General features: G+C 47.2%; 1 protein-coding gene across 3 annotated transcripts in view; it reads right to left on the bottom strand.

The window, feature by feature from the left end:
• The window catches only part of MAST1 (microtubule associated serine/threonine kinase 1), a 1,484,042-nt gene that overhangs the window by 221,746 nt on the left and 1,245,960 nt on the right, over positions 1–16,336 (bottom strand). For all 3 annotated transcript variants that reach the window (XM_069604134.1, XM_069604135.1, XM_069604136.1), the window contains one exon: positions 14,692–14,892. In XM_069604134.1, the coding sequence (XP_069460235.1) occupies positions 14,692–14,892 (201 nt within the window). The remainder of the gene's footprint in view (positions 1–14,691; positions 14,893–16,336) is intronic.

The following is a 16,336-nucleotide window of genomic DNA, read 5'->3' as shown; positions in this document are numbered from 1 at the left end:
CTCACGTATTAGTACACTTTCTGCAGTCAGAATCTCTTGGGAGGGGCTGGGATCTGAACGTGCATCCCAACAAAAGCATATGCCATGGAGGACCCTTTTCCAAAATGTCCATCAGGTCCTACTGGACCCTTGTCTTAGTAAGAGCAGACAAACATAGTCCTATGAGATGAGCAGTGGGGTTCGGCAGGCATTGGCACTGGCTAACCCAAAACTAGTAGATCCTCTCCCTCTTCATACAACTCTGCGGGGAAGTCCTCAGCCACAGGGTAAGTCCTCAGCCCCACCTGAGTAAAGTGCATCCAGAAAGGATTTCGTCCTCCTCCTCAATCGTCTTTGAAAGAAATGTCCTGCTCGAAATAGAGTATATTCCAGTGAGACCCAGTGCCAATAGCATATAGAAAGAAGGAGCTGACACCTTCCAAGGCTTCGGCACTCAAAGGCAGAATCATACAGCACTGGGACGTGGTGGTGTCCATCGGTGGAGCCTGAACTGGGCCAGCAGGCGTGCAGAAGCAATCCGAGGAGGTGCCTCTTGACAGCTTCATAAACTGCAGTGAGCCCTGCGAATGTCATTGGCGCCTTTTCAAAGACTTCAAGCATCTTTCTGCTGGAAAGCCTCGCACTTCTCCGGAGTTGAGGATTTAGTGGGGAAAGGTACCTTAAGCGCAGGTGGTAAATTCCTCAGAGGTATCTATGGAGCGTGAGTGGTGACTATGCTTCCTTGAGGACTAAGAGGGATTCCTTTAACAGCCACCAGGAGAATGCAACCTCTTACTATGATTCTTCTTCTTATCCTTCTTGACTGGAGAATAATCCAGTTCTTCAAACACTGCTTTCTGAGGCTCTGAACATGGGCGTTCTATTCCCAGCTTTGTGAAAGTAAAGAGTTTGCATCATGCTCACTGAGGACCTTGGAGTGCATGAATTGGCAGGAACTACACTCCTCTGTGTTGTGGTCCTACTCAAGGCAGTGCAAGCCTGCCCTGTGGGGATCCGACACAGACATTTTGTAACGCTCACCTGATTCCCGCAGAGGCGCCGGTCTTGACTGGGCGAATACCGTATCTTCAAAGGTGATGTGTAACACACGGTTGGCTCTTTGGGCTGGACCTCTGTGCACTGTATGTCTGACTCGAAGAGTAAGATGTCTTAGGTAGGTGAACGCCGAGCTCTCCATCTGCCTCGGGGCAGGGTGCCGTAACCAGTTTCTTCACTGGATAAGGGTGCAGGCCTCTTGACCTCAGAGGACTGCTGTCTGTCGTTTACTGCACGAACGGTAAATTCCGAGTATTTCAAATGTCTTTAAAAGTCTTTTGTAATGATGTCTCTTGTTTTGCAGGGTTCCGGCGATGGCGGATGACGGGCTGAAGTGAGTTGAGGATGGAACCCGTGTGAGGAATAGAAGCGCCTGGAAGCACGTAAGTAAGCGCTTGTTGCCTGCTTCACGATGCGCACTAACTGTCCTTTTATCTTGCAGGTACAAGTTCGGAGCTGCTGAAGGGTGCCGGAATACCCACTGGGTTCGGCGTGGGAAGGAGTACTGGCACGTGAGTAATAAAGTTACCCAATGTCTTTAAACGCACCTTCTTTTGTCTTTCAGATGCGGGATGCAGCGCCAAAGGCCTCCGGAGCGTGCGAAGAGTTGGTAAGCTTTTGTCTTTCAGATGCCGGAATGCAGTGCGAAGACCTCCGGAGAACGTGAAGAGTAGGTAAGCCTTTGTCTTTCAGATGCCGGAATGCAGCGCGAGGCATTGGTGACAGCCGATGGACCAGGTAAGAGAAGCGCTGTCACTGAAGACCGTAATGCTAACCTGTTCTTTCTTGTCTTTATAGGTGTTGCTGAAGACTGGATTCAGGATGGTAAGCCTTTTTCCCTTAGGCCCAGGATCAGATGAAGACGACACGATGAGCGTTCTGCTGCAGAGGATGCAGAATAACGCAAAGCAAGATTCATCCATCGGGTGTGGTTTAAATAGCCTCCTGTAGTGCTTAGGTGTCTCCTTCCACAGCCTCGCCTAGGTAAGAAAAGAGTTCCTGCTTTCCAGAAGAGTTCCAGTGTTCTGAACCTAGGGAGTGGCTCCTGCCCCACCCAACAGGAAAAGTAGTCCCAAACAGAAGAGGATTAGAGGCTCAACTGGCAGGTAAGTAAGCAGCATGGTCTACTGCAGGTAAGTCCACCCAAGCATTATGAGCCCGGCGCTTCCAGCGCTGGGACTGGGCATATTTATGAGCCTGGTGCCACTGGCGCCAGGACAGGGTCCAAAAGGTCCCAATTGGGACTGGTTGGCACTCGGAACCTGGGTTATGGGTCTGCTTCCAAGGGAGTTGGGTAAGTCCTGACCTTTTGGAAGCAGAGATCATGACAGCACCCCCCACTGAAGGCCCCTCCCAAACCGGGCTTCTCCGGGGGTTTGGGTTTGTCAGGAAATGTTCGATGGAATCTTTTGATTAGACGAGGAGCGTGGACATATTCTGCAGGTTCCCAGGATCTTTCTTGGGGGCCGTAGCCTTTCCAGTCAATTAGGTAAAATAGTTTAGATTTGGAGATCTTGGAGTCCAGGATGCTTTTGACTTCAAACTCGAGTTCTCCATCAACTAGGATAGGTTTTGGAGATTTAGTTAGTCGGGTTTGAGGTTGCATGGGTTTTAATAGAGAGACATGGAAGACCGGATGTATCTTCATGTGAGGGGGTAAGTCCAACTTGACCGCTACTGGGTTTACTATGGTAGTGATGGAATAGGGACCAAGGTATCTTGGGTTGAATGTGCGTGGTCCTTTTAGAGGTAGATATTTGGTGGATAACCAGACTTGATCTCCTACTTGATATTGGGGGGCTTCCTTCCGATGTTGATCTGCTCCTTTCTTGTATTGTTCCTTAGCCCTTTGAAGGTGAGAAACGGCTTCCTTAAAGTCTTGGGTGATTGTAGAATGCAGGTAGTCTACTGCTGGTGTTCCAAGATCTTGGATTGGATCCAACTCCGAGGTTCGAGGGTGACTGCCGTATAGAAGAAAAAACGGGGTTTTCCCAGTTCCTGAGTGGACAGAGTTATTGTAGGCATATTCGGCTATCCAAAGGATATCTTTCCAAGTTTTTTCAGTTTTTTGCAGCATGCAGCGTAAATACTGTTCCAGAGTTTGATTGGTCCTCTCGGTTTGTCCGTCGGTTTGAGGGTGGTGACTGGTCGATAGTCTCACATCAATTTGAGCCGACCGACAGCAACTTCGCCAAAAATGAGAAATGAATTGACTACCTCGATCCGAAATTAGAACTGAAGGAAAACCGTGCAGTCGGACGATGTTTTCGAGAAATTCTCAGGCCAGAGTTGTTGCTGTTGGCAAGCCTTTGAGTGGAATGAAATGCGCCATCTTGGAGAATAAGTCCACGATTACTAGGATCGTATTGTATCCGGAGCATGGAGGTAGATCGGTGATGAAGTCCATAGAAAGCGTATGCCAAGGGCGAGGTGGGATGTCAATAGGGCGTAAGAGCCCGGCTGGTTTTTCCTTTTGACTCTTGTTTTGGGCGCACACTCCACAGGACATTATAGAGTTTCTGATATCTTTTTTCCAAGACGGCCACCAGAAGTAGCGCTTGATCTTTTCTGAGGTTTTGGCCATACCGGGATGTCCTTCCATTAAGGAATCGTGATAACAAGAAATTACCTTTTTCTGTAAATCTGTGCTGGGCAGGTATAATCATTCTTGGAAATACAATAAGTTGTCCTTCACTGCAAAGTCCTTTCCCTGCAGATGCCAATTCTGTATGTCTGCTGGAGTTACAAGTTGCCTGGCTTTATCCTTAACTTCCTCTATGGATTGTGTGGCGATTACACCCAGAATTCTTTGTTCGGGAATGATAGGTACAGGTTTAGGGTTGATCAAGTGTTCTTCCACTCCCATCCGGGAAAGGGCATCAGCTTTACCGTTTTTTGTACCAGGTCGATAGGTTATGATGAAGTCAAACTCGGCAAAGAATAGTGCCCAACGGAGTTGTCTAGAGGATTGGGCTTTTGCGGTTTTCAAATATTGCAGGTTTCGGTGATCCGTAATCACAGTAACGGTGTGTCGGGCTCCCAGAAGATAATGCCGCCAAGCCTTAAAGGCAGACTTGATAGCCAGAAGTTCCTTATCAGTAATAGTGTAATTGATTTCAGGAGGCGAGAATTTGCGGGACCAAAATGCCACGGGATGCAACTGATTGGTTACTGGGTCCTTTTGTGATAGAACTGCCCCATGGCAAGGCTCGAAGCATCAGTTTCAACGATGTAGGGGAGTTCGGGGCGAGGATGTTTTAAAATTGGTGCAGAGATAAATTTAGTCTTCAAATTCTGGAAAGCTTGCTCCGCCTCGGTAGACCATTCAAAACGTTTGTTTTTCTTTAACAAGAAGGCGGTGATGGGCTGGACTATTCGAGAGAATTCGGGGATAAACCTGCGGTAAAAGTTAGCGAAGCCTAACATGCTTTGAACACCTTTTACGGAGGATGGGGATGGCCATTTGAGAATTGCATCGACCTTCTTTGAATCCATACGCACTCCCCTAGGTGATAATATGAATCCCAAGAACTCAACTTCAGTCACGTTGAAAACACATTTTTCCAACTTAGCGAAAAGTTTGTGTTGACGCAATCTCTCGAGGACCGTTTTCACGTGTTTCCGATGTTCAGATTCCGATGAAGAATAAACGAGGATGTTGTCAATGTAAACAACAACACACACATCTATGAGCTCTCTGAGGACATCGTTCATAAAATATTGAAAGGCGGCCGGGGCATTGCAAAGTCCGAAGGGCATGACCTGATATTCAAATAGCCCATACTTGGTGCGGAAGGCCGTCTTCCATTCATCGGCCTCTTTTACTCGTACCAAGTGGTAGGCTCCTCTAAGATCCAGCTTTGTATATATGCATGCTTTTCTGACTTGGTCCAGGAGTTCAGGGATCAAAGGTAACGGATATCTATTCTTAACGGTGATCTGGTTCAGGGCACGATAATCTATACAAGTTCTAAGGTCCCCTTCTTTTTTTGGAACGAAGAACAAAGCTGAAGAAGCAGGGGACTTGGAAGGACGAATAAACCCATTCGCTAGGTATTGATCCAGGTATTGTCGGAGGTGAAGGTTCTCAGGCTCGGTGAGAGCATAAATTCTACTACAAGGAGGAGTAGATCCAGGTATCAGGTCTATCTGGGAGTCATAAGACCTATGAGGAGGTAGAGAGTTAGCCTGATCCTTCCGGAAAACATCTTGGAATTCTAGGTATTCGGGAGGTAACTGGGGAGTCTCCGAAGAAATTGCTGCCAGTGCAACACCAGGTGGAGGGTGACAAGTAGAGACACATTCTGGAAACTGAACCGTTCTTGCTCGCCAATCGATCTGAGGATTGTGTTTCTCTAACCAAGGTATTCCTAGAATAATCTGGAACTGAGGGGCCTTGATCACATCGAACACGATTTTCTCATGGTGTCCATCTTGACTTACTAGCGTCACTTCTTGAGTGGTATGCGTTACTGGTCCGGAGGCTATCTCCGTACCATCCACCGTAGTAATGACATCCTTTACAGCCTTGGGACAAAGAGTTAGATTCATCCTCAAAACCATTTCATGATCCACATAATTGCCGATGGCACCGCTGTTGATGTAAGCTTCAATCGCATGTAATCGATCCGGATGATCAGGGTTAATGAGGACCATAGGTATCACGAAATGCGAGGTCACGGAACTGGTTTTAACGCTCGGCAAGAGGACCTCTATTCTTGTCGGGCGAGGTCGTTTCCCTGCTCAGAGTTTGTGACCTTGGTAACTGCAGCTCCTACTGCCTTCTTGGCTGGTTTCACCGGACAGTCTCGAAGAAAGTGCCCTGAGTTTCCGCAATAGAGGCATAATTGCAACTGTTTTCTCCTTTCCCGCTCCTTTTGTGTTAGTGGTCCTTTCAGGCCCCCTATTTGCATGGGTTCCCCGGAGTCTACTCCTTCGGAAGGAGTTGGTGGTTTGGAAAATACTCGAGCATCAAACTTGGAACGATCGGCCTTCCTGTTCTGCAGTCTGTGATCTATTTGAACGACTAAGTCTATATAATCCGAACAGTCTTGCGGGGGATTCACTACTTGGGCTAACACATCTTTGAGCTCTCCACGTAGACCTCTATAAAACAGCGTAATCCTTTTGTCCTCAGGCCATTGAGTTTCCACTATCAGTCTGTTGAAAGACGCAATATAAGCCAAAAGGTCTTGATTACCCTGTCGCAACGAAAGAAGCTCATTGTCCAAGGCCTGCCCCTGTGAATATCTTGCGAACAGTTTTTCCATACTGAGCTGAAAAGCTTGAAAATCATGGAGAACCGGATCATCTTGATAAACTAGAGGGATCGACCAGTCTGCCGCATTGCCACTAAGGTACGAAAGCACGAAAGCTACTTTAGCTTGATCAGTTGGAAAGGCTGCTGGCCGGCATAAGAAATGCAACCGGCACTGATTAATAAATACTGCAAACCTCTTTGGGTCACCAGAAAATCGCTCGGGCGGAGCCAGAGGTACATTCCCAGGTAGGTTGATTTGCACTGGATTCATAGAGGATGTTGAAGGAAGATTTGCCCCTGATGCGGGTAATGGGGTCTGTCCGGCTTGTGACTGTAGCAATTGTCTAGCGAGATCGTCTGTTCGCTCCTTGGAAATAATCAGTTCCCTTCTTAGAGCGTTCGTTTCCTGACGGGCTGCATGTACTTCTGCTCTTAGTTCCCCAAGTAACTGGGCTAGCTGGTCGGTATTCGAGGTTTCCATAGCGCCTTGGCGGGAGTTTTGCGGTAGGCTTTGCGTTCTGTAACGCTCACCTGATTCCCGCAGAGGCGCCGGTCTTGAGTGGGCGAATACCGTATCTTCAAAGGTGATGTGTAACACACGGTTGGCTCTTTGGGCTGGACCTCTGTGCACTGTATGTCTGACTCGAAGAGTAAGATGTCTTAGGTAAGTGAACGCCGAGCTCTCCATCTGCCTCGGGGCAGGGTGCCGTAACCAGTTTCTTCACTGGATAAGGGTGCAGGCCTCTTGACCTCAGAGGACTGCTGTCCGTCGTTTACTGCACGAACGGTAAGTTCCGAGTATTTCAAATGTCTTTAAAAGTCTTTTGTAATGATGTCTCTTGTTTTGCAGGGTTCCGGCGATGGCGGATGACGGGCTGAAGTGAGTTGAGGATGGAACCCGTGTGAGGAATAGAAGCGCCTGGAAGCACGTAAGTAAGCGCTTGTTGCCTGCTTCACGATGCGCACTAACTGTCCTTTTATCTTGCAGGTACAAGTTCGGAGCTGCTGAAGGGTGCCGGAATACCCACTGGGTTCGGCGTGGGAAGGAGTACTGGCACGTGAGTAATAAAGTTACCCAATGTCTTTAAACGCACCTTCTTTTGTCTTTCAGATGCGGGATGCAGCGCCAAAGGCCTCCGGAGCGTGCGAAGAGTTGGTAAGCTTTTGTCTTTCAGATGCCGGAATGCAGTGCGAAGACCTCCAGAGCACGTGAAGAGTAGGTAAGCCTTTGTCTTTCAGATGCCGGAATGCAGCGCGAGGCGTTGGTGACAGCCGATGGACCAGGTAAGAGAAGCGCTGTCACTGAAGACCGTAATGCTAACCTGTTCTTTCTTGTCTTTATAGGTGTTGCTGAAGACTGGATTCAGGATGGTAAGCCTTTTTCCCTTAGGCCCAGGATCAGATGCAGAAGACACGATGAGCGTTCTGCTGCAGAGGATGCAGAATAACGCAAAGCAAGATTCATCCATCGGGTGTGGTTTAAATAGCCTCCTGTAGTGCTTAGGTGTCTCCTTCCACAGCCTCGCCTAGGTAAGAAAAGACTTCCTGCTTTCCAGAAGAGTTCCAGTGTTCTGAACCTAGGGAGTGGCTCCTGCCCCACCCAACAGGAAAAGTAGTCCCAAACAGAAGAGGATTAGAGGCTCAACTGGCAGGTAAGTAAGCAGCATGGTCTGCTGCAGGTAAGTCCACCCAAGCATTATGAGCCCGGCGCTTCCAGCGCTGGGACTGGGCATATTTATGAGCCTGGTGCCACTGGCGCCAGGACAGGGTCCAAAAGGTCCCAATTGGGACTGGTTGGCACTCGGAATCTGGGTTATGGGTCTGCTTCCAAGGGAGTTGGGTAAGTCCTGACCTTTTGGAAGCAGAGATCATGACACATTTGCCTCCCACAATCAGAGCAGGGCTTGAAGCCTTAGATGGTTCAGCTAGAAAACAATCTAGTGGCATTCTAGAAGCCCAATGAGTTTGTGGAAAAAAGGAACTGAAGAATGGGATGTGGTGGCTCCATATATACTGGCCCTAATGGCACGACCTGTGTTTGGGTACACAACAGAACTGGGCGGGGCTGATGCAACACACTGTGCCCATTGGTGGCTGAAAAGGTTTCTTAAGTCAGTTGGGGCTGGAGAGAATATAGCTAAGATCAGGAATCTGTGGATGGAAGGAAGGAATTCATTAGAAATATTCATTTAGAAAGCCTAAGCATTTGGATGTAAAGATAAAATGCCAGTGCTATCTGTCACAGCATTAGGGTCTGAGGAGCTAACTCCTTGTTTCTGAGGCTACTGTTGCCTCTTCCCAAAACATGAATTCTAGAAGAGGAAGGGCTAAGAGGGGAAGTTACGTCTCAGGTTAACAACATCTGTGTACGTCCAGTGCGCAAGGCACAGACATCATTAGGGAATTCTGTATCAAAAAGTGATTAGAAAAGACTCAGTAGCTTTATTACTTCAACTGTGGTTGAGCACTCAATGCCCATGCTCTGCAGGGAGGTATATTGGGTGATGCAAGATAAAATATAACAGAGATTCTATCAAATAGATGTTTAGGTTCCTATCATAGGGAACTGGAAGATATGGTTATTCAGATGTTGTTTCAAAGCAGAACATAACCCTGGTGTTTGTGGACAAACCCTGGAGGTTGCAACATTTCTTCAGGCAGTGTGGCATGTAATGTAGTGCTGCAATGCCCGGTAGAAGTCACTTCGGTTGAAAGTGGATCCAACAGTCACCAAAAGCCTCAGGGGTTCTGGAGTGGAGCTTGAGGGGCAGCCAGCGGTTAGAAGCCCTTATTTTATTGAGGTAGGGTAATCCAAAAAGGCAGGGTCATCATTGAAGTGTATTTGAGGAGTGTTAAGCTTTGTATCAGGATTCTTTTGGTGATACCAAAATGTCTTTGCAATTGGGTGATTCCAATTTGTGAAGTCTTGAAATTAACCGAGGAATTGGGAATGAGAGGGCCCCAGAGCTATCTTAACAGTATGTGTCAGGGGGATGAAGAACGAGGGGCTCTTAGAATCAGTCCAGGGCTAAAGGGTAAGTTCGGAGGATGCAGAGCCCAGAACCAGCCCAATGTTAGGGGTAAATAACCTGGGTTGAGAGGTAAGTGTTCAGATGAAGGTCTGATTAATCTGACCTGTCTGAGGAGTTGGGCTAGTTATCCTACAACATGTCTGTGCTGGGCAGAAGGCTCTTGGTTTGCTGAATGATCACACCTTAAAAAGACATTCAGGCTGTGAGGTCATGGTGGATAGACACCTGACTGTCCCTGCTGGAAGAAAAATTAGTACCACTTCATGATTTACTTGGAAATGTTGCTAGAAATGTTGCTGTTCAGAAATCCTAGTAGTTCTCCAGTGACGTTCAAAGTACTTCAGGAAGTTTTGGGCCTTGGAATTGGTTGCAGTTCCAATCACATTTGTGCAATCTTTCAACTTCAAAGGTCCTGACCACAAGAGTTCAGGTCGATCTCCTGAATCCCCAGGACATTCAGATTAATGAAAGCCCAAGATAGGAAAAAGAATCAGGAATTTTACGCAGAAAAATCTGATTTTTACTGGGCACACAAAAGAGGAAGATGTAAATCACAGCATGCTCGTCCTCTCTCTCCCTCCCTTCTGGTCTGCCCCTGCCCCTCTCAACTGTGGTGTCCCCCAAGAGTCTGCCATCTCACCTATTTTGTTTAACATATACTTTCAGCCTCTGCCAGACTCATCTGCTCCCATGGCTTCCTTTGTTATTCCTACGCCAATGACATTCAAATCATTGTGCGCATCGATCTTTCGTCCGAGGAAAGCGCATCTCGTTTTCTGGCATGTCTGACAGCTGTGGGTGGTTGGATGAGTTGTAATTGGCTTATGCTGAATGGTAGCAATGCTGAAGTGTTGGTGGCAGCACCCGCCCTACCCCCTCTGTTCTGGACTTCTTCTCTTGGTCCCTTTACTGTCCCTGTTACCATGGTTAAAGACCTGGGCATCGAGATATCAGCCACTCTATCTGCTGATAAGCAGATTGAGGCGGTGGTCAACAGGGCCACTTTCAGCTAAAAATCTTGAGGAAGGTCCTGTCTTTTATATCTGAGCAGTTTAGAGCTCCGGTGGCTGCATCCTTGGTGTTGTCTACCCTGGATTACTGTAATGCCCTATATTTGGAGCAACCAGCTTATTTGATTCACCGACTTCAGGTTCTACAAAACTCGGCTGCTAGAGTGGCTACCTCTGCTCCCCGTTATGGCCATGTCACTCCCATTGTTTCCCGCCTTCATTGGCTCCCGGTTAACAAGCGGATCTCTTAAATATATCTCTCTTGTCCACCAGGCATATTATGGCAAGGGAGCAGAAATCTTCAACAGAAATGTGTTCAATACACTCCTGCTCGGACACTACGGTCATCCCAGCTGAGTTTAGCTGTTGTTCCTCGGGCTTGGTACACTCGGATTGGGGGCCGAGCTTTCTCTATTGCGGCCTCTTCTCTTTGAGTTATTGAGGAACATCTCCTTTTTAGAAGAGCTCTTAAAACACAATTGTTATCATGTTTCTGTTTCTCTGCTGACTCCCAGTTCTGGCTTATGCGCCAAGATGCCCTTGGGCACACATTGCGCTTTACAAATTCCATATGATCATTAATCATCAAGTGTGGGTTTTTATGGAAATAGTAATGTTGGGAAAATAGTGAGTCAGATTAGGGCAAGTCTCTCCCCTACCGTCTTTCCTAGACAGGCTGCAGATCAGCGCTAACAAGGACGAGATAACCTTTTGTGATAGGGAGACATTCCGTGAGGGAGATTTAGCGAGCTGTAGGCCGCTGTCTTAGAAGCTATGAATAGAATCCTAAATAACTGCCACCTTTCTGTGTGATATTATATGGAGCATTTGGTGGAGATTGCATCTCCTTGGGCCCTTCCCATTGTGTTTGCCTGACCATTATGCACCTCATTGTCATTTTGCAGGCAACCACAAATACAGGCTTCTTAGAGTGAACAGGAATTTGTGTTTGGCCAAGGAGCCCAGAAACATGCATAAAGAGTTTCACAGCTCTATATGCAGTCCGGTTTGGCAGCCTGCAGAAATGTCAGCCATGCGTTCTGCGTGGAGGGATATGGTCCAGCTGGTGTCATATCTAGCGATTATTGTGATAGCCAGGCATTGCCCCTATATACAGCCATTCAGGTTGAACCGAATACTGCCGGCAACGAGGCCACCTCCACACAGCCAGTCAGGCAAGAACACTCACACTGACCTGTCAGGAGGACATTCTTCATAGCTTCTTTAACATTCTTCTTCTTCTCAGTACTTCCCACATAAGAATTAGATTACATGGAATATTGGTACTGATGATATCAGACTTAACAGAAAGATGAAAAGGAGCAGGACAATAACGCAACATGGTACTGTTAGAGTCAGTCTCTACAGGTGATACAAATTGTACAGATTTTATGGTTTCACAGCTATTAGGGTCTATCCCGAAACGGGAGTCCTTATCCCCAGGAGGGGAGTATCCCATTGTGAGGTCTCGCTTATTTCAAACACTAGGGGGAATATTGGGTAGCAACCGCACCACCCTAGCTTCACAGGGGTGGGATACCTCCTGCAGAGAAGTGACATAATCCCATGATTCGTCACATATCCTTAAAACTCCTGTTTTCGTCGGGTTTTAACGACACCAGAAAAAAAGAGGCTCTCAGATGGCGCTTATCCATGTGCTCTAACTCACTCAAGCGTAATGATAATGAATTGGCAGCTGATGTAGAAAAAGGCAATTTGCACCATTTTTTTAAAAGCCCAAAATGATTATGTTAGCAAGAAATGAGAAAATGAGTGTTTTTCCAGGGGATTCTTTCTGCATAAAAAAAAAAAATCACTGCTACAAAAAATAGAATTCTCCAGTGGAGTCTGCATGTCTTTTATGCATTGCAGAGATAAAAGGGGATTCAGATGGGAATGAAGGGGCAGAGCCTATTAATGGGTGTAATTGACATTCTCAGGATTCTAATATGAGCTTCTTAGCGCTTCAAGAGCTAGGCTGTGTGCTCCGGCACTGCTCAATGTTAGGCGATCACATGGATAGCACCAAAGGGGATTATGAAGATAAGTATGCCTGTTCTGGCAAATTCTAAGATGTCGTCACTTCACCCGAAGGGGCCAGGGAGGTGAGGCTGCTAGCCGACAGTCCCTCCTCTGGGACGAGGAGGAGATTCAGAGCTCTACCTACTATTCCTAGAACCTCTAGTGAGTCTTCTAGTGGTTCTCTAATTCCCATTGGAGTGCACAGAAGAGAGAAAGAAGTCCTCCTGCAGGAGCCGCAGGAGCCACGAGATTCGCAGTCGGTGTGGCAAGGACAAGTGGGGAGAACCGGGGCCAAGATGCTTGTCTGCCCGCAGAGGTGGTCCTGGCAGGTCTGCTGTGACTGGAACGACGAAACAGGAGGAAGAACGTGCACCCAGCCGACCGAAAGCACTGGAACGTGCAGTCAGCTGCAGAAGCACAGCCCGAGGAGGAGAAGAGGCTGCAGAGCCACCACTGCCACTGGAGAAGCAGCCCGAAGCCCGAGAGGGAACGCTGAGAAGCCCACAAACGACAGTAAAGCACCTGCACTTGCCCTGCAGTTATCTGGGTTGTTGGGACGGTTGGTGGGACACCAGAAGGCCCGAAGAGTGATGAAAGACGGGTGTGGGACCCACACCCAATAACAAAAAGCCTCTTGGGCCATCTTCTTCTTGGCAGTACCTGGCAGGGTAGTGAACCAGGTCTGCCTAATGCAAGGAGAACAAAAAAGTCGGGTTTGGGACCCGCACACAAGAAGGAAGAAAGCTTTAAACCATCTTCTTCGTGGCAGTACCTGGCAGGGTAGTGAACCAGGTTTGCCAGTGCAGGAAAGATAAGAAATACCACGAGAAGGGAGTCATTCTCCCGGGTGTTGTGAACTGTGAAAATGGGAACGTGAAAGGCCAGGGGAAGGGAGACATCCCGCCTGATGTTGTGAACTGTGAAACTAAAGCAAATAACGGCCAAGAGAAGGGAGTCATTCCCCTTGTGTTGTGAACTGTGAAAGTAAAAGCCAAGAAGTGTGAGAACAAAGCCAAGGAAGGCCTGGGGAAGGGAGTTATTCACCTGGAATTGTGAAATCATGGAAGCAAGTGAAAGAGTCCAGAGGAAGGGAGTCATTTCCCCTAGTTTTGTGTCAAGATACCTGGAGAAGGGAGGCATTCTCCAGGAACCCAATAATGAAGAAGCAACTATGGGCAACAAGGAATGTTGATGTTGGAACTGTAACTTTACCTTTTGAGCTTGAATTGAGAATTTTGCTACCTTTTGTCATTACAACCTGGAACTTTGTTTTGTCCCTTGGAAAGGGATTGAGACCTGGGGAAGCGAATCATTCCTTCAGGTAAAGATCCCACCTAACAACTGGAGCTTTGATCCACTGTCCAGAAGGAGGGAGACATTCTTCTGGACCAAGAAGATCCACTTCCTCTTTAGTTTAGTTATAAGGGGGAGGGAGAGAAGTAGGTTTTTGACACAGGATGGTGGACTATTGAATTACACGGACATCTTGACCAAACCCTTCGTATTTTAGTTGAGGCCTTGAAACCTTTTTAGGGAAAGTTAGGTTTTCTCTTTATATTCATTACTAATGAAAGTTTATGCCAACTACCATGTCACCTGTGTGTCAATCTCCTCCTTCTGCACCCTTACACTATACTGTGGAAAATAAGATAGTGCTGGTTCAAATAACACTAAACTTAATTGCAAATACCCATACCAACAGTGTGGTACTAAAGTTACCTGAATGTTTCATGTCGGAAAAGACAGTGCTAGTTAGCAGCCAATAGCTTGTCAGGCAGTGCTGGAGCCAATTGCAAATATCAAGCAATACAGGGCTTTAATTACTTGCTGTATCACAACAAACAAGGCAGAGGTATCATGATGGAGAGTGCAGCACTGTAGTTCTGGAAAAAGAGAGCACTAGTGGTGTTGCCGGCATACACATCATGACAGTTAGGGCAATGCTGGAGTTACCTACATGTATCGCAACTGAAAGGGCACCTCTGAAGTTACTAGATGGTACCATGACAGTATAGCTCATGGTACACAAGGCAGGGCTGGAGCTGTATACTAATAACATATAAACTAATAACATGAAGTGCAGGGCAGTGCTTTAGTTACTTGATGATTTTATGACGGATACATCTGTGGTGGTGTTAACTGCCAATATCATGACAGAACGAGAAGTGATAGAGTGAACCAAGTAAATCATGATGGAGAGGGATGTGTTACGGTTACTGTGGGTATCCCCACGTACAGTGCACTGGTGAAATTGGATGCTGGTATTATGATGGGCAGTCAATTCTGGATTAACCTGTGCATCTCATGATGAACAGGGTAGGGCAAAAGTTACCTGCAGGTATCATAACAGACAAGGCAGTGGTGGATGCAGACTTGATGACTTTTCCACTGGGCCGTGAAGTGCGTTTCTCGGGTGAGTCTCCAGACAGCTGTTGGTGTCTTGCTCGGCGCATCACCAGGTCATTAGTTGCTTTGGGGGCGGATGGGTCGGCCTCTTTTACAGGTGGACTTTCAGGAGCCTTTGTTTTATCCACTGTGATGTCAAAAAGGAGATAACGATGCATGGGTGAAAATATGTATGAAACCGTGGAAAGTGGGTGAGAGCAAGCAAGCAAAAAGAAAGGGTAAAAGGACAGAAACAAAAGAAAAGAGAAAGAAAGCAGTGGTGACTGGACAAAAGGGGAACAAAGGGAAAGAGAGAGATGGATAGGTAGAGCAAGAAATAAAGAAAGGGAGGGAAGAGAAATACCTATAAAGTGTGAGTGAAGGATGAAATAAGTCAAATAGTGAAGCCAGCATGCAGGAGAATAAAAGAGCATGAGGCTCCTTGAACTAAGGTAACTTACACATACAAACTCATTATGAAGGGCAAATTACATTTTAAACATATTTGTGAGGATATGCAGAAGCAGAGAAAACTGTTTAGTGCTGTACAGGAAAGATTACTTTCAGTAGTGGTATTGTACTCCTAGTCCAAATTACGATCTGGTGGAGTCTTTCCTAACAACTGTCAGCATAGGCATGTTGTAGTCTAATATAGCCCTACGTCAGTTTGTGAGTCACCAGAGCGCCACGCACAGCATTTGAAGGTCGAGGTCCAGCACGTTTTGCCACTGCAGGTGAAGGAGACCCAGAAGGGATGGGAGAAGGAGAGGTGGCGCAGATGCCATATGCGGCAAGTCAGAAAACCAGTGCCTCTTCGGCCAGTGGAGAACAGTCAGAAGAATCTGACAACTTGTGGAGATTCAAAAATTCTGCAGTACCTTGGAAATCAGATGAAGAAGGGTATGCGTAAACCGACAGCTTGTTCCAAGAGTTTGAAAGAAAATCCCCCAGAGATCTCTCTCCACTTCCCTTCCAGGAGGTCTACTGTTGGCATTTGCAGTTCAACTCTTTTGCAAAAGGGTCCACACGAGGAACCACTATTTTGGATAAAATCTCTCCCAGAACCTCTGAGTGAGGATCCCACTCCTCGTTCAAAGGTGACATCTATCTCAGAGTGTCAGCTACCTCGCTTGTAACCAAAAGTCATTCAGAGGAGCCAATACCCATGTTTGTACAGCAAGAGCAAAGAGATTTACCAGGTTACTGACCGTAGTGACCACCTTACTCCTAGTCCATAGTCCCCTTTCCTCCATACTTGTGGGGACATCTCTCCGTCCTGTGGGATGGGACCGGAGCACTTTGTAAAAAGCATCCACTTTTTTTCAAAAATGTGTCACTCATCTCTTTCCTGCGCGGGGCCCGGCACGCGGCCGTAACCCCGCCCACCTTGGCTCGCCTCGCGCTTCGCCCATCAGTCCTTTTCTATCGCCGGGTCAAACACCCATTAGCAATACCAGAGGAACCTTATTAGAGGGGACGGCGGGCAGGCGTATGGAGGAAAGGGGACTATGGACTAGGAGTAAGGTGGTCACTACGGTGAGTAACCTGGTAATACTCCTACGTCCCGTCCCCTTTCCTCCATACTTGTGGGA

Source organism: Ambystoma mexicanum, chromosome 3q (genome assembly GCF_040938575.1).
Source record: "Ambystoma mexicanum isolate Mex_15411 chromosome 3q, UKY_AmexF1_1, whole genome shotgun sequence".
Classification (NCBI taxonomy): Eukaryota; Metazoa; Chordata; class Amphibia; order Caudata; family Ambystomatidae; genus Ambystoma; species Ambystoma mexicanum.
Note: the sequence above shows the minus strand (reverse complement) of the source record. Positions and strands in the feature narration are given on the sequence as shown.